Here is a 21,541-nt window from a genome sequence, read left to right as displayed (position 1 = left end):
CAGTATGTTTTTATGCTCTATTCTATTTTGTGTTTGTTTTTAAATTATTTTATTTTATTTTATTTTTGCTAAATTATGTGTAAATATATGATATTATTATGTAAAAGACATGAAAAAAAAAAGTATAAAAATTTATCAGTCTAGAATAGGGACAAATACTATCAATTTTTCTAAGAACTTTGTAGAGATTTTTTCTGTTTTTGTTTTAATACATAATTTAGCACTTGATAATAAACAGAAAAAAAAAAAAAAAAAAAAGTCTAATGCTTCAGTGAAGAGATATCGACACTTCATAATTGTTGTTTATCTTATACTCCACCAAACGACTCGTCGTTGACACTGTACATCAGTTGAGGACTAGAAATTCGTTATCGATAAACTCACAACACAAAAATCTCCAGAGAGACCACAAGAACAACGTTTTGGGTGGCACGAAAAAAATGAGCACACTCTTGAAATGTTACAAACCCTTGTCCTCGTTCTCCTACACAGCTCGGACGATTCGACTCAGTAGTCCTCGCCGAACTCACCCCTTGTTCTTCAAGCCCATCCGATTCCGATGCCTGGGCTCCTCAGGCGCGTCACCGTCGATCGCTCAGAGTCTTCGAGGCAGCTCCGCCGGAAAAGCGACAGAGAATTCGTCGTCGTCTGAGCTCTGGCTCCACAACACGATGAGCAGAAAGAAGGAAGTTTTCAGGCCGAAAGTGGAAGGAAATGTGGGAATGTATGTCTGTGGAGTCACTGCTTACGATCTCAGTCACATCGGCCATGCTCGTGTCTACGTCACCTTCGATGTTCTATACAGGTCTCATATATGCATACATGTTTTGGTTTATACTCTCTGTGGTAATTCATGCCCTTTTTGTATGTTAATTGGATGGTTTTTGTTTGGAATTAGGCAGATATCTTAGGCATTTGGGGTACCAAGTCTGTTATGTCCGCAATTTCACCGATGTTGATGACAAAGTAAGTTCATTTCACTCAGGCCATGTTTGTGACCCGGATTTTACGATAGAAAATGAAAATTTGAAGGAACATTTTGAGCGAAAATAAAAAATCTTTACTGTGTTTAGAAGTCAATAAAAAATTTATGTTTGGAAGTTAGAAAACTATGAGGGAAAGAGAATGGATTTTCATTGCATATGAATTTACTTGGATTTTCGATTTACAAATTTTTTCAGGGAAATGAAATCTCAATTACATTTTTCCTGAAATTTTACTCAATCGAAAGAGCACACAAAACAAGAAAATACAATGGATTCGCATTTTTTCCCCTCGGAACGTATGATCAATGATCGGTTACAAATTTAGTCATTTATTAGAATGGGGTGTCGAAAACATGTTTGCGTTGGTTTCTGAGCTGGGTTAAGTTGGAGAAATATGTTGGTTGAGGAAAAGGGTTCGATGCCAAATACCAATTTCTTTTGCGACATTGGTGTGGCAGGATTAGCATAGCTGAGTCTGCGATTTTCGAATTCTGTAGATAATTGCTAGAGCGAACCAGTTGGGTGAGGATCCGATCGGTCTGAGTCGGCGATTCTGTGAAGAATTCAATCAAGACATGGAATCTCTTCATTGCCTCCCACCGTCCGTGGAACCACGGGTCTCGGATCACATGCCACAAATTATTGATATGATCAAACAGGTAACCGAATATGAGATTTCTCACCATTGTATATCGATACATTTTGTTCTGTGTTGATTTCTCGTTTTTATCATTTTTGTTTGTTTATTTATATTGCAGATTATTGAGAACGGGTATGGCTACGCAGTCGACGGGGATGTCTACTTCAGTGTAGACAAGCTTCCAGAATATGGAAGTCTATCGGGTCGGAAGTTGGAAGATAACCGAGCTGGTGAACGTGTAGCTGTTGACTCAAGGAAGAAACACCCTGCTGATTTTGCACTATGGAAGGTAGTGACTCACAGCTCTTGTCTAGCTTCGTGCAAATCATAAGTACTTGGAATATTTTAACATTAGATATAGGAAGAAATAAATAAGGTAGGAGCTCTCACACATGGGTAGTTATGGAGGTAAAATATATTGGGAAAGTGTCTAATAAGAATCTAGCGAAATAATATATTGGATGAATCATATTATGATAGCAGAGGAGCTTTCTCGCTCTTTTTCTGTCTCACGAAATTCTAGGATATTAGTTTTACAATTTTTATCAGATTCTTGAGGAGAATAAGTTTCTGAGTGCTTATTTCGTGATAGTCTCGGTGTTTGTTTGGAACCCGGAAAATTCATGTGAAAGTGAAAATTTGAAGGGTAATACAAATAGAAAGGAAAATGGGAGGAAAAACCAGAATCTTGTGTTGTGTTTGGAAGTTATAAAAATAACTATATAAGAAATTGAAGAAGGATAGTGAGAAGAGAGATAAAAATGTGCCCACATGTACAAATTGGGATTTGGATGAATTTCATTTTCTACCCGATTTTTCAATGGGAATTGGAATCTTCACTTTAGTTATACATTTTATCTCCCATTTTCCTTTCTCTCATATATTTCGTCAATCCAAACAATGCAAGGAAAATTTCCCTCCAATTTTTCAGGCTCCAAACACATCCTAATGAGCATTTGTGTATCTTTTGCAGTCTGCTAAGGAAGGAGAACCGTTCTGGGAGAGTCCTTGGGGGCCTGGGAGACCCGGTTGGCATATCGAGTGCAGTGCGATGAGCGCTGCTTATCTAGGTCACTCTTTTGACATTCACGGCGGAGGAATGGACCTTGTATTTCCCCACCACGAAAACGAAATCGCTCAGAGCTGTGCTGCGTGTGCACAGAGCAACATAAGCTACTGGGTACACAATGGATTTGTCACCATCGACTCCGAAAAGATGTCCAAGTCCCTTGGGAACTTCTTCACAATTCGACAGGTAAAACAGTTGGGAACTATTTTAAGCCGTAGCTCGCTTGCATGGAATGAATTTGGTATTTCGGTTTTTTGATTTCGGAATGTTGTGTATTTGAATTTTTCAGGTTATAGACCTGTACCATCCACTTTCGTTGAGGCTTTTCTTGTTGGGAACCCATTATCGGTCTCCCATCAACTACTCCGATGTGCAGCTCGAAAGTGCTTCTGAACGTCTTTTCTACATTTATCAGGTACATTCACAATCTGGTCAAAGTAATATTAAATCGCATCTACTTGTAATGTCTTCTATACAAGTAGGTGGTTGAATCAGAAATCATGAAACCATGGATATATCAGTCTTTCAAAACGTGTCTCAATATTGCGCTTTTTACCTATGGTACGTCTACGAAGTTCTGCTCTACCTTGTCACAGACATTGCATGATTGCGAGAGTCTTCTCAACCAACATGATGTGACAACTCTGAGCGATTCCTTGTCTTCTTCTACGGTGGATGAAATTGAAAAATTTCAAAATCTTTTTGTGACTTCAATGTCCGATGATCTCCATACTCCCGTCGTTTTTGCCGCACTATCTGATCCGTTAAAAACCATGAACGATCTCCTTCATACGCGCAAGGTATTTTCTCGTGGACTTAAAACCATCACTCACTAGTGTTTTCCTTATTTGGGTGTTTAATTTATGCAGGGAAAAAAGCAAGCTCTACGTGTAGAATCACTCGCGGCGTTGGAAAATATGATTCGCAGCACGCTTCATACTCTAGGGTTAATGCCTACAAGTTACTCCGAGGTGCTAAATCCGTTTTCCCATTTAACATTGATCTTCATAAGCTTCTTAGCCGATTAGATTGTATAGTTCTCTAACTATGGGCTTCGATGCCACAGATTTTGCAGGAACTTCGGGAAAAGGGCTTGAAGCGGGCCAAATTAACAGAACACGAGGTGCTGCGTAAGATCGAGGAAAGAACCAAAGCGAGAACAGAGAAAGAGTACGAGAAATCGGATATGATCCGGAAAGAATTAGCTGCTGTGGGCATTGCTTTAATGGACAGCCCGGACGGGACTACGTGGAGACCAACAGTCCCACTTGCTCTTCAAGACCAGTTTACAGAAACCCAGATCGGATCATAAGTTTTCCAATTCAATACCATCAAGGAAATAAGAATTTCCCCCTTCAGAATTTCTGAAATGAAATGGTGTTTTTTTTACGTTCTGGTCGTTCAAGCTTATTTAAGACACCAACTTCATGTTTAGCACTTTGGCTGATCTGTTGTAGTAGAAGCACTTGAAAATTTTGATTTGGTAAATGGAGATTAGAAGTCTATCTCTGGACTTCTTTATAATTACTTATTGTTAGAAATTTCAGATTGAAAGTGAATGAACTAACTAGTGTTTATAAAATGGAATCTCACGATTCTTTACATGATATCAAAGCCCATTAAAAACCCAAACGATATATCGGATCCAATCATCGAAATTCGATCCAAAATGAGCGAACGTACAAAAGTAATGGGTTACTCTCATTGCCAATTGTGATATGGAACTCCAACTTATAAATGATTTGTGCACTTTTTATTTATTTACCTTTATTAATTAAAACTCCAAAGTCGCATGCACAGTCCGTTCCATTGTTCTTGTAATAAAATTATTACCATATGCCAGCATGAAATCTGAAATTTTCTATCCTAGTATAAATTCAATTATTACTCCAAAACCAGCTTACTGCTCTTCGTCCGACAGCAATGCAGACAGGCTAATAAATTCAACGAGTATATATGATAAAACATCAACTTGACATTAAATCATACAAACTTTTATACAACCAAACCAAGTGACAGGTGAATAATGTTTTAAAGCCCTTAAAAAAAAGGTTTCGCTGCGTGTATGTGTAAAAATTATGGCATTCTAATGACCAACTCTTTTGCTGCAACTCGACACAACACCATGTGAATAGAGGAGCTCATGTTTGAATATTTGATCTGCAACCCCGAAAAAGTATCCCGAATGGCTGCCCTGTGAATTAGCTATCCACATCACACGCCTTGGGGTTTAGGCTAGAGAACACACCTTGTCTGCAAAGATTGTTGAACTTAAAGCCGTCAAGATGCGAAATTATCAACTCAAAACGAGAGCTGTATCTATAAAGATGCGAGCGGTGATTTTGTATTGACCTTGTCTAATGCTACTACAACAAAGGCGATTGTCGTCAATGTAAGTCGTTTGGAGGCCCATCATCCATGATCCTATTGATGTATCATCGTGCGCGTAAGTCTTCAAAGACGCACTGCATCAACATCAAAACAAGATACACAAACCTACCAAATCAGCATTTACACTGTTACATTTCAAAAGCTGAGGAACATTTAAAATAAAAAAATAAAAATAAAAAAATAAAAAATAAAAAATAAAAAAACTCAGTCCATGGCCTGTGTTTTATTGATCTGACGGTATTGTCTTGGTGGTTTATCGATTTATATATGATCTATGACTCGCTCCAATATTTGCATCGACATTGAAATGAACACCCTAGTGGATTACACAACTGGTTTGTGAAGTCTATGATCTCCATAGTCAACTTCTCAAACATCGAGGAAATCTAATAAGAACATGCTATAGAGCATCGGTCTAAATAATTACATGATAAAAACCGTATTCCTACTCAGTACAAGGCATTAAGAACAAACCTGTTTACATAAATATACTGTGCCAAGTTCTTCGAGAGAATCACTAGCTGACCAGACGCGTGACGGAAATACCTACACGAAAGAAAAAAATATCATCATTTATTCAAATATATGCAATCGGATATAAAACACTTGACACATGTTTATAAAGCAAAGTACAACAATAAGAATCATAATCATCCACTTACGATTTCTCATCGCCAAATTTCCACCAGTCGGGTTCATACCAAGCTTTTCCTCTGAAATCATAATGAAAAGTTTAAATTACCACCAACTTCAAGATCAATTATCATGTATGTTCACATCATAAATGCAGAACAAACGCTCCATGAAACAATGTGAGAAGATTGATATCAAGGGAAAGTAGTTCTTTCGTGAATGGATCATGATGACCGATAAGTAACTTAGTATGCATTATTAAGTTTCTTTTAAAAAAAAAAAAAAAAAAAACTATGTGAATATTTTTGTTTTTGTATCATAGTACAGACATGAGAATCAAAACAATGTGGATTAACATAGTGGTTCATGGGTCATGATGACTGATACAAAATGTTCACACAGTGGAGATATGGTTAAGACAAACAATATATCACATACTCATCAGAAACCACATCCCCTGACTTCATACAGCCAACATATGAGCTGTTTTGACCACGGCGACGTTCAAGAAGTCCTATTAGCCCCTCTGAGAGATGAAAAAAGGGGAAAACTATGAGATCAACGATATGATCTATAAAGTTTGCATCACTTGAAAGAAAGATAGAATAGAATGAGTGATTAGGAGCTCAACCAAGCTCAAGGTCGATATTGTCGTCTACTTTAACATAAAACTCCGCATTCCAATTTTGAACGGCTGTACTGAAGAAAAACTTTGCTTTCTTGGGCAATTCTTCTTGAGCCTCCTCGTGATCTTCCTAATACCAATGAAAAAAAATTGATGCTTTGCGGAAAAGAAAGTTACTACATGTACATCAAGTTAAGACTAAAACTATATTCTTCTTTCACGAAAAAAAAAAGTATAAATAAGGGGACGGTTCCATTATACTGATAATTACATAAACATCACCAATTAAGAGAAGAATATGGTTTTTTTTTTTTAATTATTATTATTGATATTTGAATCCAAGATGAAATTTTGAATCTTACAAGAATCAAAAAATCTTTTGAAGAACGATTTTCCTCAACGATGTTGCGATCTAAGCTGTCACCCCGATTAGGGCTGCCACAAAGCAAAAGAAAATCGTAAAATAATGTTACAAGGAAGAGTGACCATGGAATCACATAACAAGAAGGATTCAAGTTTGGGAAAAAACCTCCGACCAATAACAAAACGAATGAGTACTCCTTTTTCCTCGAGTTTTTTCAAAGCCTCGCCTGCAAAAGCCACAAAGGCGCTTCTGTTATAGATCATATCTACCTCTTTTTTTTCCACTCTAACTTAATGCTTTCCAAATCACAATAGTTTTAATATAAGAATATAACATTCTAATCTGAATTACGCATATTACAAAATTTATCAACTGACCTCTGGGCATCCAAGATCCTCTAAAAACGTTTCTCTTCAGCCGACTGCCAAATCCGGTATAAACTCCAATAACGGCCAAAAGTTGGGGAGACGAAGAACTTGAAGACCCACTTTGTTGCAACTGGCTTTTCAAATACCCTTGACTCTTTGCCAAACTCAGATCCATCTCAACTTCCACAATCTTCCTCTCCAGATCTCTAAACAAAACATCAATCCATTCCAAAAGTATTTTATACACGACTTCAGAAAATAGATACAATAAAATGATAGGTAAAAAAATCGGGAGCTTACTTGCATCTTAGGGCTGCCAATTTATCTTCAATTGAAAGAACCTTGGGTCTCTAAGAACAAGAAAACAAAGAGATTCACACACACACGCACACAAAGTTTGATAGATAGACTGATTGTAAAAAGACAATTAGATACAATTTGAGTCTCAAACTCATTTTCTAACTTCTTATCATTCAGCATTCAGACTACTAATCGTAGAAAAGAAATATTTACACAAAAAATTTCGAACTTTGCATAATAAAAAAAAACACAAATTACGAAAAAATAAGTCGAAACAAACCTGGCCAACGTTTTTCTGGAGAAGCTCAGTTAGTACCATTCTGTTTTCAGCGTCTTGCCAAAGCCTGAAATGTATTGAAAACAGCACGTCAAAGAATTACAACACAAACAAACACAACAACGACGACAGTGAATCAGATATTTTCCGAGGAACCAAAGAGGGGAGAGAAGGAGATAGAAACCTTCCGGCGACGTAGAGCCAAGCGACGCAGGAAAAGAGAGCCATGAGCATGGAAGGCCTCGAAGCCTGAAGAGGCTTGGATCTCCATCGTCGATCGGACTTGGAAGTCGTCGTTGGCAAACCCTCCATTGGGGATACGAGAATTCAATGGCGACTCAACGCCGAATCAACCAATGTTCTTCGCTATGTAGATCGTTGGTCACACTCACACCACACCACCTACGATAAATTAGGCGCTCCTAGATCTCTTCTTCTCTTTTTCTTTTTCTTTTCTAACATTTTAATGATGTAGCTTGCGAAGGAAAGTTTTTTTTTTTTTTTGGCTCGGACTTTGAAGGAAAATTTGAGAAAGGATAACTAGTGTATATCAAAAGAAAATTTGAATTGATAAATGAAATGAAAAAATTATACAAAATAGTTATTTGAAAGTAATTTATTAGCAAAATAGTCCAAGTTTCAAATTTCAGCAAAATAGTCAAAGTTACGTTGTCAATTTTTTTTTACACCGGTATTAAATTATTTGACAATTATTTGAAGCAATTTATCACTTTCAAAAATATTAATCTTATAATTAATCTTATTTTTGAAACTTGATTAGTTCATATTTTGGCCATTCATCTATTTAGGTAAACTTTAGCTATTTTATAAATCCTTAACTTTGAATCGGTTATTTACCCAAATCACCATTGATATTATCGTGGAAGATATAATTAATTTTAGAAATTTGTAACTAACTAAGTCATCTTAATCTTAACGTTTGGAATTCAGCCAACATTTAGAAAGTTATGGAAAAATAGCCAAATGTATGAGGTGTCAGAAATAAAAAAGAAAAATAAAATTAGTGGGATTCTTAAAGTTTTGATAAAAAAAATGTTTGAAAAAAAAATAGGAAATAGAGAGTGACGAATTCAAAACTAAAAGAAAGAGAAAGTGACGAATCTAAAAAAAAAAACCGTTAAATTGATTTAAAGACACTTTTAGAATTTTAACCAAAGCGTGGTGTTAAACTTAAAATGAACATCGTTTATGTTCTTGCGGATAGTAAGCAAATAATCTCAATTTGATATGCTAGCTTTATAGTAAAATGACAATATGAAAGAATTTCTGAAGTTTGACCTTAACTAAATATGCCTCAAAATGATTTATAACCAATAAAAACTCGATGACAAAAAAAAAACTAGAAGTTCGTTTATAATTTATAGCGCAAATATAGTAGAGCATGTTGATGGTAAAATATCATATAATTATTATGTGGTGGTTTGATTTTAGAGGCAATTAGATCAGTAGTTTAATAATCCACTATTCTTTTAAATAATAACTCAAATTTTTATTTTATTAAGAAAATAATTTATGAAGTCGAAATTAATTAAATTAACTATTCAATTAATTATTAACTAAACACTTATTTTAATTAACTTCGATCGGATTGGTTATTTTCTTAATAAAATGAAATTTATACTAAATTCTTAAAAGAAGGTAAAAATAAAAATTGACTAGTTGCAACAAATAGTTGTTGATTTTACGGAATTATTGGTCACCGAAACAAAACATTGGAAAATTTTAAAAGACAGTCATCGACAAATATAAGTTATCGACGAAAATATCACTTGTCAGTGAAAATCCGAAAAATTGCTTAACAAACTACTAGCAAACAATTATTGTCACTTGTTATTTTTATTGTTCTTTAATTTCGATACTTCTTTTCTGATACCGGCAAATTTTCATTTTTCAAGACAACAAAATAATAGAAAATTGCCACCAATAATCATCGCTAAACTAATGTAGGCTATCTCTAAACGGAAATCCTCTTTGGCACGGGTAACGATCACGAACGATCCACTCACATTGTGACACGTGGCAGCACAGTGCCACGTGTCACAATGTGAGTGGATCGTTCGGTGGTCGTTACCCGTGCCGAATAGCAATGCTCATCTCTAAACACTAATTAATGATGCACCTAACGTACGGCACAGCTAATAACATCTAGAGGGGACCATCAAGATCTTTCTTCAAGAGATTGATACGTTTGAACTTTGAACCGAATTTTACATCCAATGTTATCTCCGCTTTCTGGTCTCTGTCTGCACAGTTAACAAGTTCAACTCAAAAGGTGTGTAGTATGATCTTGATGCAACCAAATCACCCGGGAAAAACAAGGACATAAAGAAGACAAAGAAAGAAGAGAGTGAAAGTAAACATCTCAGCCACAGATTAGAAAAATAATTATAAAATATGTCACGTCACTAAGATAATCAGATCTCTTTTGAGGTTCATTCCCAACCAACTATAGTATGGTTACAATCAAGGGCAGGACTAAAGCCTTTAAAGCAAAATCACAAGACCAAAAAATGATGTCAAAGTCAACAACTAAATAATTCCTCTCCTTGGAAGTTTTTTTTTTTTTTTTCCTGAACCGGTCTGTGATGTTTTCGGAATCCTCTTTGCCTCCTAATCTGGAAGAGCACCACTAAGCCTTTTGAGCTTCTCACTTTTTTTTCTTTCTTTCCTAACTGCTTCTTGTGGCAGCCCCAGGCATGATGTTGGCCAGAGAAGGAACCCCTTGGCCTCTCATTTCTTCCTGTGCTCGTCTAATCTCTTCCGGATCTATTACCAACACACAAAATCAGTATCAATTCGCAGAAACAGCATGAATTCTTGAAACAAAAAATGTACGAGCAAACACACGAGCTAAGAAGAGTCTACTAATTAATCAACAGCGTAAATGCAAATTTCAACACATTGGTTTGGTCTACGCTAATCCACCCAAAAACAAAATTGAACACATGATAAAAAAAAAAAAAAAAAAACCATCTACAAGTTGCGATCAGAGTCATGAAGAAATCTATTCAAAAGAAGAAGATAAAAAGGTGTATGAGTACTCACCCATGTTCTCAACTAATTTGGGCATTATGAACATGACAAGCACCATAAAACCTATCATCAGTCCCATTGGGCTTTTCACAAGAGACATTATTGAGAATGGTTCCCTGATCTGAAATCAGAAGGAGACAGGGTAAGAGAAAATCAATGGAAAAGTACAGAAATCAACACAGTAACAAAAGTTGAATTTTTTTTTTTTAATCTTATCAAGGAAACCTCATAATAATATTCGTCTTTCAATGGCTCCAGAACAAATTCATTAAGTCCCCTTCTGGTCTCTGTCAGTGCTGCTTGAACCTTGCCTGGGTTTCTGGCACTAACATCAACTCTTACCTAAAGGTTATCAATACAGAGAAGAGGGAAAAAAAAGGTACTTATATTAACAGCAATGTGATACTAAAAAGAACATGAGAGGTTCAAATTGACATGTGAAAAAAATCCTACCGGGGAGAAGAAATATCCGATTGCCGCAACTTCAATAAGATGAGTCCCAGCAGGCACGTTATGGCTTTAAAAAAAACAAGTTAAGGATTGTGCCCACAAGGTTTTCTTGAAAACCGAAAAAGAATCCAAATCACTTAGAAAAACGATGTAGAGTAAGACTTTTTTTTTGTATATGTATAGTCCATCGGGAAAAGAACCAAGCCTATAGAATTAGAAACTGTTAAGAGATAACGGCCAAAAACAATAATTCGCATAAGAACAGTTATAGGATACAATGAAAAAAACCCATCTGGCCTCAAAAAGGTGACCCTTTGCCCGCCATTGAGTAGAACTTTGATATTTGATACTTTCCCAGGAAGACCGTATCCTTTCAACCCAAAATCTGTCAAAAAGCTAGTCATCAACAGTTTGCACAAGCCAGGAATGAAGGAAAACTGAATCATGTGAGAATGCTGTAAGGTACCTAGGAAAAAAAATCATGAAATGCCTGCAAAAGATTTTTTTTTTTCTTCAAGGATTCATGGTTTTGTTTTAGCTGTAACAATTCTTAACTATTCCATCTCCATTAACACTTTTTTTTAAAGACTCGAATCCCTTGTTTCTATCGCATATAGTGCAACACTAGACTTATTTTACTTATAAGGAAGTCTTAACTTACTTGAGTGAAGGAAACGTGACAGATTACAATCCTAATTGACCACACATCATGATTAACATCACAGCCAAATTCAGAAATCCAACACTTCCTATGCAATATCAGATCATAGGCTTTTGACCTACACTTAATCTTAATCAAGTACAGTTCAATTCTAAAATTAACAGAAGCACTGACAAAAGTCAAAATAATATAGGTTTATATAGGGAAATCACGTACTCGGGATCTTGACTCGGCCATGGATTGAAAAACCTTCACTGGATCTAGAGAGTGAGACACAAAGAAAGAAACGATTGATTTTAGAAATTATCAAAATTGAATCGAAAGATATTGCAAGTCCATTTGGCGGAGAGAAACCAAGTGAGACAAATTGGATGGAGTAGAGAGATCGTACCCAGACGAGGCAGCGAGAGAAGGAGAGAGTAGAGCGAAGCATAGCTGTACGAGGAGCACGAGAATCACCGGTCCGGATCTCCAGCTCATCGTCATCGCCATAGCTCGGTGGTGGATTTCCAAAATCGCAAGAATTTCTGGTTTGGTCCTTCGTTCGCTCAATTCTTCTTCTTGACGGCGTTTGGGTGCCACATTCTAGTGTTACGCACCTACGAGACTTATTTTGGTGACGGGAATCATAACCGTTCACTCCGTCTCGGGAGTGTAAATTTTCATTCTAGTCCCTGTCTAGTTATATATCTCAAGTAATTCCTAAATAATAATAGTAATGTGATGAAAACCAAAGGAAACCAAGAACAATTTTAATACTAATGATTCAACACAATTTTAAGTGGGAGAGTAAATTTTTTTGGAAGTTAATTGGGATTTTACAACATACATCACACGTCCATTTATAAGAAATTGGAGGTGAACAAAGTCAATAGTATTAATTGGTACAATACCAACAATAGAAAAGGAAAAAAATAGCAGTTAATTACAAATCTTGATTATAATGAGCAAATTATATTATTCATAACAAATAATAATTTATCATGTGATATTTTTATAACAAATTTTTTCCAATTATGATGATCTAGAGAAACTGTGGGCATTCGAAAAGGATTGTTCACGGAATCGGATTTCTAGTACCATTTTGATTGTATTCATCAAACAATTTTGTTTTTTTTGCTTTATAGTAGGCTCCATTTTTTTATTATGTGAATACAACGTAATTTATTTTCTAGTACCATTTTGATTTTATTCATCAAACAATTCTTTTTGTTTAATATTAGTCTTCATTTTTTATATATTATGTGAATAGTATGCATTTAATCGAACATAACGTTTCGTTCCGGTTTGGCCAAATTTATGGTTGGGTCTGAACGTAATTCTCGTTCCGATCGCCAAGATTTAATCTAGAGCCTTCATATAAAGTTGAGTTGAACGATCAGCAAAATCGAAATCATCATTCTAATTGAATGAAAGCGTTAAATAAGTCTCATAGTGCGTACAATATTAATGGTAAAAAATACACAAAATTAAGCACAACATCAAATTTTTGAGTCACCACTGATAAACATAAATTTTTATTAATAGCAAAAAACAAAAACTGAAAAATGATTAGTCCATCTCCAAAAATCTAAACATGAGCACGAAATCATACATGATATAACACAGGTACAATCCAAAAAACACCATCTACACATGAGAAAAAAAAATATCACACAGCAAGGCACAAAGCCAGGTAATGCTCAAGGGGGGCTATAGCCCCCTAAAAAAAAATTTGCACTTTTTTAAGTTTTTAAATTTTTTTTAAAAAAATTACTCCAAATATTTACAAATTAACCCTCCCTCGACTTTTTTTTCTCATAATTCCTGCCTTCGTACACAGCTAACAATGCGCACACTGTAGAATAACGAAACTCCAAATTCCCGTCACACTTCGAACAGAATACTGAACCAAATGGAAAATAGGCAAATAAAGAGTGTTTTTGAAGAATGCGAGTGAGACCATATTTGGTCATCAAATATGAGCACTAAAACGGGAACAAAGAGTCATGTAACAAGTAACTTTTTGATAAATGCAAATAAAAATAAAATAAAATAAAAGTTATAAAAGATGGGTGAATTGGTTTGTATCACCTCAAAAGAAAAGTAAAACAAACTTATTACAGTTGGAACAAAACAATCAAAACCCGGAAATGGGACGAAGGGAAACCAAAAAAATCCTAAGCCTAAGTTCTTTTCATTTACAGTCTAAAAGACATTACATTCATCATCTTCTTTTGCCTCTATAAAACATTAAATCAAAAATATTGTATGAGATTGGCCAACGAATCCGGTCGAGGTATGAAACAAATGCTATAGTCCTAACTTCTTCGAGAACAAGTCCGAAAGGTTGGCTATTATGAACCCCGCAAAAACCTGCGATAAAAAAAACATAAACGTAAAAATAAAAAATAAATAAAAATAAAAAAATTCACACGCAGGTGTCAGTTTGACTTGGAGACGAGAGACGCATATTTACCTGAACCGAACCGAGAATATATACGGCCGAATAGTGACGGCCATGGATCATCATGTCTGCCACCATGGCAAGAGGAATGGTGAGAGACATCCCCAGCGTAGCCACCAGCGGAGTTGTCCACACGACGCACAACGCCCTTTTTCGTAATTTTAATAAATTCTTGTTACAATGGCAGCGAGAAAAGAAACGAGGAAATTAGATCAATTTTGTTCATTTATTACCAGAAGTAATCGGAGAGAACGCTTCCAACGAAGCCGTTGGCGAGAACGACTTCGTCCATTCTGGCCGAGTGCGGGATCGTGAACTTTGGCTCGAGTCCCAACGCCGACAATGGCCAAACTGGTCAAACAGAAGAAAAATTCCATATCAGATTTTAGACTTCTGAGATTAGAAACTACGAAGATTCTTTCAGGCGTGAGAAAATGGTCATAGTTGGTCTCTGAGCAAAAAAAAAAAAAAAAAAACAATGACCCGTTAAATGAAGAAGCTTATTTACAAGCACTTACTGAGCCACCAGAGTGCCACGAGAGTAAACAATCCGATATACCCAAACAACTTTTGCACGTCAGCTCTTTCTCCTTCTTCGCCTCCGAATTTTTTTAGAAGTACTGAAAATCATTTAACAGAAAAAATAGATGAGATCATAATTTGTTTCGAATAATTTTGGTGGGGAGAGGGAAACCGGGTGTGAAGTGGCTAACCTGTGAAGAGACCATAGCACACAGCTGAGAGAAGGCCAAAAAGATCTCCAACAAGAGAGCGTTGCCCGCTTCTGAGCAACAATAATACAAACCGATGATTTTAAGTAAATTAGAATCATTCTAATATGCAATATCCATGAATGAATTTAAATAAAATAATATATATATATATATATATATATATATATATATTTATATAAAAGACGCCATCAATAAGAATTTTGCTCCTTTTGGCGAGATCGAGAGGAATTTGGAACTTACGATGATGTTCCATTACTAGATTCATCAGCGGCCCAAGTTTTTCCCATTGTTGTCATTACAACGCCGGCCATGCTAACGAAAACGGCGAGAACTTTGGCCACATTCAGAGAATCTTGCCCCAGAAACGCACCGAAGAAAAGAGTGAAGAGCCCCGAAGTGGAGGATAACACCGTTGTGCTTGCAACACTTGTCCGTGCAAGTGCAGCGTTTGAGAAATACTGTAAAACCAAGTGCAAATTAAAAAATATTAAGTTTGATTAAGATTGAGATTCCCAACTAGGCTAATGGGACCGAAGAACTCGAGTTTTTGGGTCCAAGGGAAATCGAACCTAGGACACTGTGGCTACTCAAATATCCCGACATTTTTCCCTTTTCGGGGTTGATAGAGATTTCCAAATGGATCAAGTCATTTTCAAAAGTTATGAATGCGCAAATCAAAATCTATCTAGGAAGCGATGTGAAAATTCATTAAATAGGCAATCAAAGAATCGTAATGTTTTACGATGAAGGGTTTCACAGCAATGATAAACGCACTTACTTCTGTAACAAACCAGATTGGAGCGATGTAGAATCCGTATCTAGCGACCTCCTTCGTCGTGAGATGTCTCTCTTGCTTAAAGCCGTGAAGATCGTCTTTGTGTTTGGGGACCAAAGGCTTGCCCTCCGCTAGAGGCGAAAGGTCAACTTCGCTGTCTTTTCTGGTCAACGCCCCTTGAACCTCAAGCTCGAAGTGCCCGCCGGCGAACTTCAAAGGAGAGAACTCACCGGTACTTTCGCCGGTCTTCGCGCCTTTCGAAGCACGGCGCTTTATCACGCCACACAGCCAGTCTTTGAGGAACGCTATCGGGAGATAAACTACCATCAGCGAAGCTCCGAGATATGTCACGGCAAATGGCTGCTTATAGTCGGAGTATATGTCCTGTATCAAACAAAGAGCCCAAATGTAAAAACCCGAATAATTATAGGCTAATACTTTGTGCAAGATATCAGAATGAAAGTTCTAGCTAAAAGTCTCAGTATCTATTCATAGCTGATATCTTAATAATCTTTCAGAGAAGCAATGCAAATCGTTAGCTCTAAGCAAGTACTCATTGTGCTATACTCTCAAGAAGCAACTTTTATTTTCTGCTCTAGCGTAGACATAGTAAGCAATTGGTAACACAAATCAACGAGTCACAAACAAATTCCGAACCAATTGCTCATAACACAATCAAGTTACAATATTTTGGGGGAAAAACCCCGGAGTCGAACCTCATTCAATAGAAAATTTTATTTTCTTAAAAAAAAAAGGTGAAATTGGAAACGAACCTGAGTGACTTCTGCGGATGTGACCCAGATAACAACGACTGTGGCGATCAGGAACAACCCGGCTTTGTATTTCCAACCCATCGCCACCGAATTGAGAAATTTCTGCAGATTTGCGAGATTTCGGTGTCGTTGCTCTTCAGATCTTTGACCTTGTCTGTGATGTTCCTAAAGGTCACCGACGTGTGAGCGTGGGATCCTTTGGAAGGTGTGTTTGTCTGTCTGTGTATATTTATATATGCATATAAATAACATGTATATCCAGGCAACGTAGAGAGAGGGAATGTGATAAGGAATTGTTGCAGAACTAGAAGAAAAAAAAAATTAAAAAAGGAAAATTTAGAGAGAGAAGTGTTGGCGTTAAGTTTGGTGATCATTAAAAATGGAAGCTTTGATTTTTACCCTCTCCTTTAAAAGGGATTCTCTCCAATTATTAACTCACTCATTAAATATTTCAGTACCTGGCTTAAAAGAATCAAGACCAACAAATCTGACTCGTTATTTGTAATTTTGTACGAATCCAGATTCCAAAGTCCATTTCTCGCCTTCATTTTCTTCCTCGTTTTTGTTTAAGACTCCCATCTTTATGTCTCCGTCTCACGTAGTTTTTTAAGTTAACTCTCTTAATTTAATTGCATTAATAGGAAAAATGGTATTAAGGGGTGAAAAAGATGGCTTGGTTCTTTCTTCTCAACGTGCGGATACGTGAATTGTACACCATGATTCGATAAAGTAATGGTAAAGCGTCACAATAAATTTAACGTAACCTCATTTTTTTTCTTCCAAAAAATCATTTTCTATTATTTATTTATTTGGCTTCATATATTTTTTTTTCTCCAGACCTCACCACATGCTTCTTTTTCTTTTTCACGTTAGATTTTCGTAATAATATTTCATATAAATTGGCTAAGCCACCTAAACTATAACAATTGTAAATTAACTAACGTAATGCATCTCTATTATAGAGATAGAGATAGAGATAGAGATGCATCTACAATGCATCTTCAATTTTTTCTCTATTCTTCAAATATGGAGATGAATGCAGTAGTGTATCTCCAAATATGGAGATGCACTATTTCATCTCTATATTTGTCCCAAACTTTTAAAAATTATATTATTAGTCCAAAATTTAATTTATAACTACAATTTAATACTTATATGTATTATGTATTTATTTGTAAATTAGTGTATTCTAAAAATTATTAATTAAAAAACAACTCATACTTGAAAAAAGAAAATAAAATTACTACAATAGAAATCACAATATTTTACGTAGACTATTAAAAAAACATCAAGACATTTTACATAGACGATTAAAATAACATCAAGACAAATTAATAATATCTATGTATTTGGACTAATATGAACAAAATTAATAGTGTTAGTCAAATTTGTAATTTATAAAAACAATAATGGGTTAAAACTCAATTATAAAAAAATATAGTGGGAGAGGATATATTTAGAATATTCTTTAAAGAAGATGTAAAATAGAGATGAAGTGCAGATAAAATATACTGTTCACTGATGTAAATATGTAAAATAGAGATGGATCGTGGATGGTCTTAGTAAATAATCTGTAAATAGTCAAGTTGTTTGCGTAGCATCATATTAATTGCTTATTTTTTACATCTTTGCCCTTATTATTTTCGGCTGTGTAACTGTTAATTTAGACAATTTTTTTTTTAATTTGAATCAAATATTTAAACTGATTAGATAAGTAGTTAATGAGAAATTTGAAAATTTGGACGAGAATCTTTGAAAGTTTCTAGCGCATGTTTTTAGGTGATTAGTTTCTAATTTTGTTAAATAATATTAAATTACAATCTGCCAAAATATTTTCCATTTATTCATAATCTGTTATATTATTTGGTCGATATTTTCTGATCCATTTTTTGGCCGCCAATTGTAATTCAAATTTTACAATTCTCATCGTGTGTTTCATAATTCCAGAAGTTTTGAATGTCCAAATTTATTTTCTCACAGAGTTCGTAAACGTCCAAATTTATATTTTCAGCTTATTTACAACACATAAATCTGTAAATATTATATACATTTACACCATATTTACAGTGTGATATTTGTTATTTACTACATTCATTGTAAATTAAGGATTTATTTACTAAATTGCTTATACTTGAATTTATTTTCACTGGTCTCATTTCGGTGTTGATCTTCTTCTTAAAGGGAGACTTTTTTGCCATTGCTCCTTATTTCTGTTAATAACGTCGGTCTGCAAAACAAAACCATTCACCATGCAAATAACATCAAAACTTGAAGACCATAATGGCCCTTTCTTACCTTCTTCTTCGCCGTCTGGGTTCGAATCACTATGTTCTTCACTCATTTGGGTTCGATTGTCGCTGTTCTTCACTCGCCTAGGTTCGTAGAACTTTGAATTGCTTTAGGGATTCGGTCGAGAGGTTTTTTTTTTTTTTTTGTTCGAATGAACATTGTGGTTGCGTGTGAGAATTGATTTTCGGTGTTAATGACGTTCCTCGATTTGTGCGATTAGTTAATGGCCGAATATTTGATTTCAATTTCTAATTAATTGTGTGAAAATAATGGGCGGGAATATTCAGAGGATAAATAAGTATTTTACAATCTTGTTAATAAGTTCAATTGGCTATTAACAAGAAATTAACAAAAGTTGGGATAAATCTCAATCCCCTATAGCCATGTGACTATATACATTAATAACCCTAATATTTATTAGGCTTTCAAAAAGAAAAACACATATAAAAAGTCAAATAAGAGTGGTAAGTAGTTCGGTCCAGTGATAATCTCGCACATATTTTGTCTGAGACACATATTTTATCTGAGCGATCTTGGGTTCAAGTTTTATATGTTGCATAAATGCATGCCCCTTTAAAACTTATCCTAAATAATATTGGGTCCATTAGAAAAATAGCTAACTTAAATATTTGACATTGCTAAATAGCCAACGTTTGGTAAATCTTAGGTAAATAGTCATTTTCATATATTTACAGACGTAAACTTTAGATAAATAGCCACCTCCATATATCATGTCACGTAATTATTTACGGATATTTATTCAAGATTTACCAAACATTAACTATTTAGCGATGTCAAACGTTTAAATTGATTATTTTCCTAATTTTTTGGATAGTATAATCTTGACTGATAATACTACATAGGCTTGTACGGTAATGTAATGATGATTAATAGTGACACTTTTAAAAAAATTAAAAAAAAAAAAAAAAAAGTCAAACAAGAAAGGTATGGAATTGAATCATTTGTAGATCTCCATCCAATTGTTCAGGAAGGAAGTAGAAGGAGAAGATAGTGGCCACGCCGTGAAACATTTTTTTATTCTTTTCTTTTAGGAAAGAGATTACTTGATTTCAAATGAGTCCAACTTCAACACAATTGAAATGTATATTAGTGCCTTCTTGTTTCGTAATAGCATGTGATTCAAAATAAATTATTATCATGTTGTTTAAGAACATACTAAATATATGTTTTCATTTAATTTTGTGACTAGAAAACAAAATATATATCTCCTTAAATTTAATCATGGAACATACACTTTGAGTTTGTTTATTGTATGAGGAAAACCAAAGCGAGATTATTCTACAACCAGAAAGAGCTTAGAAGAATTGTTGAGCTAAAACAGCCACTTCTTGTTGAATTGCATCATGAATATGCACATTTCATGAATCATATTGACAATTTAATTAGTAAAATAAAATAAAATCAGTTATGTTAGTATTAATTCTATCCATATAAAGAGAAGGGAATTTCAAGGTAGAGAGAAGGAGTCCCACAAAACTTCGGAAACAATAGAGGCATACTCGGATTTTGAAACACAAGACTCTCCTATCAGTCTCACTATCTCCGATCTCAACTCTCTCTTCTCTCTCCTCTCTAAACCCTCTCCGGCCGAGACTTCAACGCCCAATCTTGCCACCAAATTCCCCTTATACCCTTCTTCTTTTTCCATAGCTCTTTGCAACTCCATTAGCCTTTTCACTAAACCCTCCCCAACCACCATAGCCTCCACCGCCTCCCTTGACCCAAAAGACGCCACCTTCATCGCCACATCAGCGGCCGCGAGCCCGACTCGAACATCTTCTGACCCGCACAGCCTCACTATCCCCGGAATCTCACCCGCGGACTCAATGTGGTCAACCATCACTGCTTTGACTTTCTCGACGAGCGAGCATAGGACTTTCATCATTGGACATGTGCCTGCCGATACTAGGGCCCGTGTCGTGGGGCCCATCAGGACGGGCCCCACGAATACGTCCTTGTTGAACGCAACAAGCGCTAACACCGTCATGGCCACCTCGTCTCGGACTCTTTCTTGTGACGAGGCGGCGTCACAAACTAAATTTTGAGAGGACCAACTGTCAAGAAGATAAAATTAAAAATTAGTAAAAAAAAAATTTAAATTATAAGAAGATTTAGTATCACTTATTTTTTAGTTTTGTAGTGTAATTTGTAACTATAGTTATAAGAGTAACACACTTTTAATTTTGTAACAAAAATAAAAATAAAAAATAGTCAAGGGTTACTAAGTCAATAAAAAAAAGGTACATTAATAAAATTTATTATTTAAAAACGATAAAACAGGAACTAAAAAAAGCTTCGATGAAAGTACCTCCGCTTCTGACCGCCGATCAGGACGAGCTCTAGCGCGTGGAAGACACATCCCTTCAGAATGAGCTCCTGAAACTCGCCGTCGAAGCCTCGCGACAATCTGGTTCTGAACTCGGCTAGGGCTTCGATCTTCTCTCCGTCGTCGCTCGCTGAGTCCCTGGTCAACGCCGAGAGGAGTTTCTCGATCGTCGTTCGGTCCTCGAGCGACTCGATTTCGGACTCGATCGAGCGAGCGATACGAGAAATTCGAAGCCTGGCAATTCGGCGGTAAAGTATAGCGAGGAGGTTATAGCCTCGCAGCTTCTCGAGCCTCTCCGATGCGGCTTCTAGGTCGTCGAGTGACTGAGAGAGTTTGAAGAGGAAAGGCTTCGAAGAAAC

General features: G+C 35.7%; 4 protein-coding genes across 7 annotated transcripts; 1 reads left to right on the top strand and 3 right to left on the bottom strand.

Annotated features, from left to right (window-relative positions):
- Positions 1-388: 388 nt before the first annotated feature.
- On the top strand, positions 389-4,210 carry LOC149391610 (cysteine--tRNA ligase, chloroplastic/mitochondrial-like). 3 transcript variants are annotated; one of them, XM_089621115.1, is made up of 9 exons: positions 389-805; positions 903-966; positions 1,484-1,645; positions 1,745-1,915; positions 2,600-2,881; positions 2,985-3,110; positions 3,292-3,495; positions 3,565-3,666; positions 3,762-4,210. In XM_089621115.1, the coding sequence occupies exons 1-9, from the start codon at positions 441-443 to the stop codon at positions 4,005-4,007; spliced, it is 1,722 nt and encodes a 573-aa protein (XP_089477241.1). In that variant the 5' UTR covers positions 389-440; the 3' UTR covers positions 4,008-4,210. The 3 variants fall into 3 exon arrangements, with proteins under 3 accessions (XP_089477241.1, XP_089477240.1, XP_089477242.1); XM_089621114.1 differs by having other exon boundaries at positions 3,271-3,495; XM_089621116.1 differs by having other exon boundaries at positions 612-805; positions 899-966; positions 3,271-3,495.
- Positions 4,211-4,650: 440 nt separating this feature from the next.
- LOC149391609 (hydroxyproline O-galactosyltransferase HPGT3-like) lies at positions 4,651-8,190 on the bottom strand. The gene is made up of 12 exons (XM_089621420.1): positions 7,838-8,190; positions 7,657-7,720; positions 7,377-7,426; positions 7,086-7,282; positions 6,874-6,934; positions 6,707-6,779; positions 6,351-6,474; positions 6,158-6,245; positions 5,749-5,799; positions 5,561-5,632; positions 5,048-5,160; positions 4,651-4,948 (listed from the first exon to the last, which is right to left on the bottom strand). The coding sequence occupies exons 1-12, from the start codon at positions 7,963-7,965 to the stop codon at positions 4,926-4,928; spliced, it is 1,044 nt and encodes a 347-aa protein (XP_089477546.1). The 5' UTR covers positions 7,966-8,190; the 3' UTR covers positions 4,651-4,925.
- A 1,832-nt stretch (positions 8,191-10,022) lies between these two features.
- On the bottom strand, positions 10,023-12,425 carry LOC149391608 (ER membrane protein complex subunit 7 homolog). The gene is made up of 7 exons (XM_089621345.1): positions 12,210-12,425; positions 12,035-12,078; positions 11,434-11,542; positions 11,161-11,224; positions 10,933-11,049; positions 10,720-10,828; positions 10,023-10,440 (listed from the first exon to the last, which is right to left on the bottom strand). Exons 1-7 carry the CDS (start codon positions 12,308-12,310, stop codon positions 10,343-10,345), a joined length of 642 nt encoding a protein of 213 aa, XP_089477471.1. The 5' UTR covers positions 12,311-12,425; the 3' UTR covers positions 10,023-10,342.
- A 1,379-nt stretch (positions 12,426-13,804) lies between these two features.
- Positions 13,805-17,162, bottom strand: LOC149391607 (putative transporter C405.03c). Of its 2 annotated transcripts, none has more exons than XM_089618645.1 (9): positions 17,005-17,162; positions 16,547-16,850; positions 15,777-16,157; positions 15,239-15,456; positions 14,978-15,048; positions 14,783-14,884; positions 14,498-14,615; positions 14,277-14,412; positions 13,805-14,173 (listed from the first exon to the last, which is right to left on the bottom strand). In XM_089618645.1, exons 2-9 carry the CDS (start codon positions 16,625-16,627, stop codon positions 14,111-14,113), a joined length of 1,170 nt encoding a protein of 389 aa, XP_089474771.1. In that variant the 5' UTR covers positions 16,628-16,850; positions 17,005-17,162; the 3' UTR covers positions 13,805-14,110. The 2 variants fall into 2 exon arrangements, with proteins under 2 accessions (XP_089474771.1, XP_089474772.1); XM_089618646.1 differs by having other exon boundaries at positions 16,547-16,765.
- Between the last annotated feature and the right edge of the window lie 4,379 nt (positions 17,163-21,541).

Source organism: Urtica dioica, chromosome 7 (genome assembly GCF_054948205.1).
Source record: "Urtica dioica subsp. dioica isolate 48M chromosome 7, U.dioica_male_clone48M_v1_H2, whole genome shotgun sequence".
Lineage (NCBI taxonomy): Eukaryota > Viridiplantae > Streptophyta > Magnoliopsida > Rosales > Urticaceae > Urtica > Urtica dioica.
This window is presented reverse-complemented; position numbering and strand designations above follow the sequence as displayed.

Bases quoted from the DNA above. Each gene is read 5' to 3' on its own strand.
- LOC149391610 (XM_089621114.1), top strand. From the start codon at position 441: ATGAGCACACTCTTGAAATGTTACAAACCCTTGTCCTCGTTCTCCTAC. The intron at 1,646-1,744 runs GTAACCGAATAT...TTTATATTGCAG, and splicing joins TTATTGATATGATCAAACAG to ATTATTGAGAACGGGTATGG. The intron at 3,496-3,564 runs GTATTTTCTCGT...TAATTTATGCAG, and splicing joins ATCTCCTTCATACGCGCAAG to GGAAAAAAGCAAGCTCTACG.
- LOC149391609 (XM_089621420.1), bottom strand. From the start codon at position 7,965: ATGGAGGGTTTGCCAACGACGACTTCCAAGTCCGATCGACGATGGAGA. The intron at 6,935-7,085 runs GTCAGTTGATAA...TGGCTTTTGCAG, and splicing joins AGGATCTTGGATGCCCAGAG to GCGAGGCTTTGAAAAAACTC. The intron at 5,800-6,157 runs GTATGTGATATA...TTATGATTTCAG, and splicing joins GGGGATGTGGTTTCTGATGA to AGGAAAAGCTTGGTATGAAC.
- LOC149391608 (XM_089621345.1), bottom strand. From the start codon at position 12,310: ATGGCGATGACGATGAGCTGGAGATCCGGACCGGTGATTCTCGTGCTC. The intron at 11,543-12,034 runs GTACGTGATTTC...GCTTTTTGACAG, and splicing joins TGGCCGAGTCAAGATCCCGA to ATTTTGGGTTGAAAGGATAC. The intron at 10,441-10,719 runs GTGAGTACTCAT...TGTTGGTAATAG, and splicing joins CAAATTAGTTGAGAACATGG to ATCCGGAAGAGATTAGACGA.
- LOC149391607 (XM_089618645.1), bottom strand. From the start codon at position 16,627: ATGGGTTGGAAATACAAAGCCGGGTTGTTCCTGATCGCCACAGTCGTT. The intron at 14,413-14,497 runs GTAATAAATGAA...ATTACGAAAAAG, and splicing joins GTTCTCTCCGATTACTTCTG to GGCGTTGTGCGTCGTGTGGA. The intron at 14,174-14,276 runs GTAAATATGCGT...TTTTTATCGCAG, and splicing joins ATATTCTCGGTTCGGTTCAG to GTTTTTGCGGGGTTCATAAT.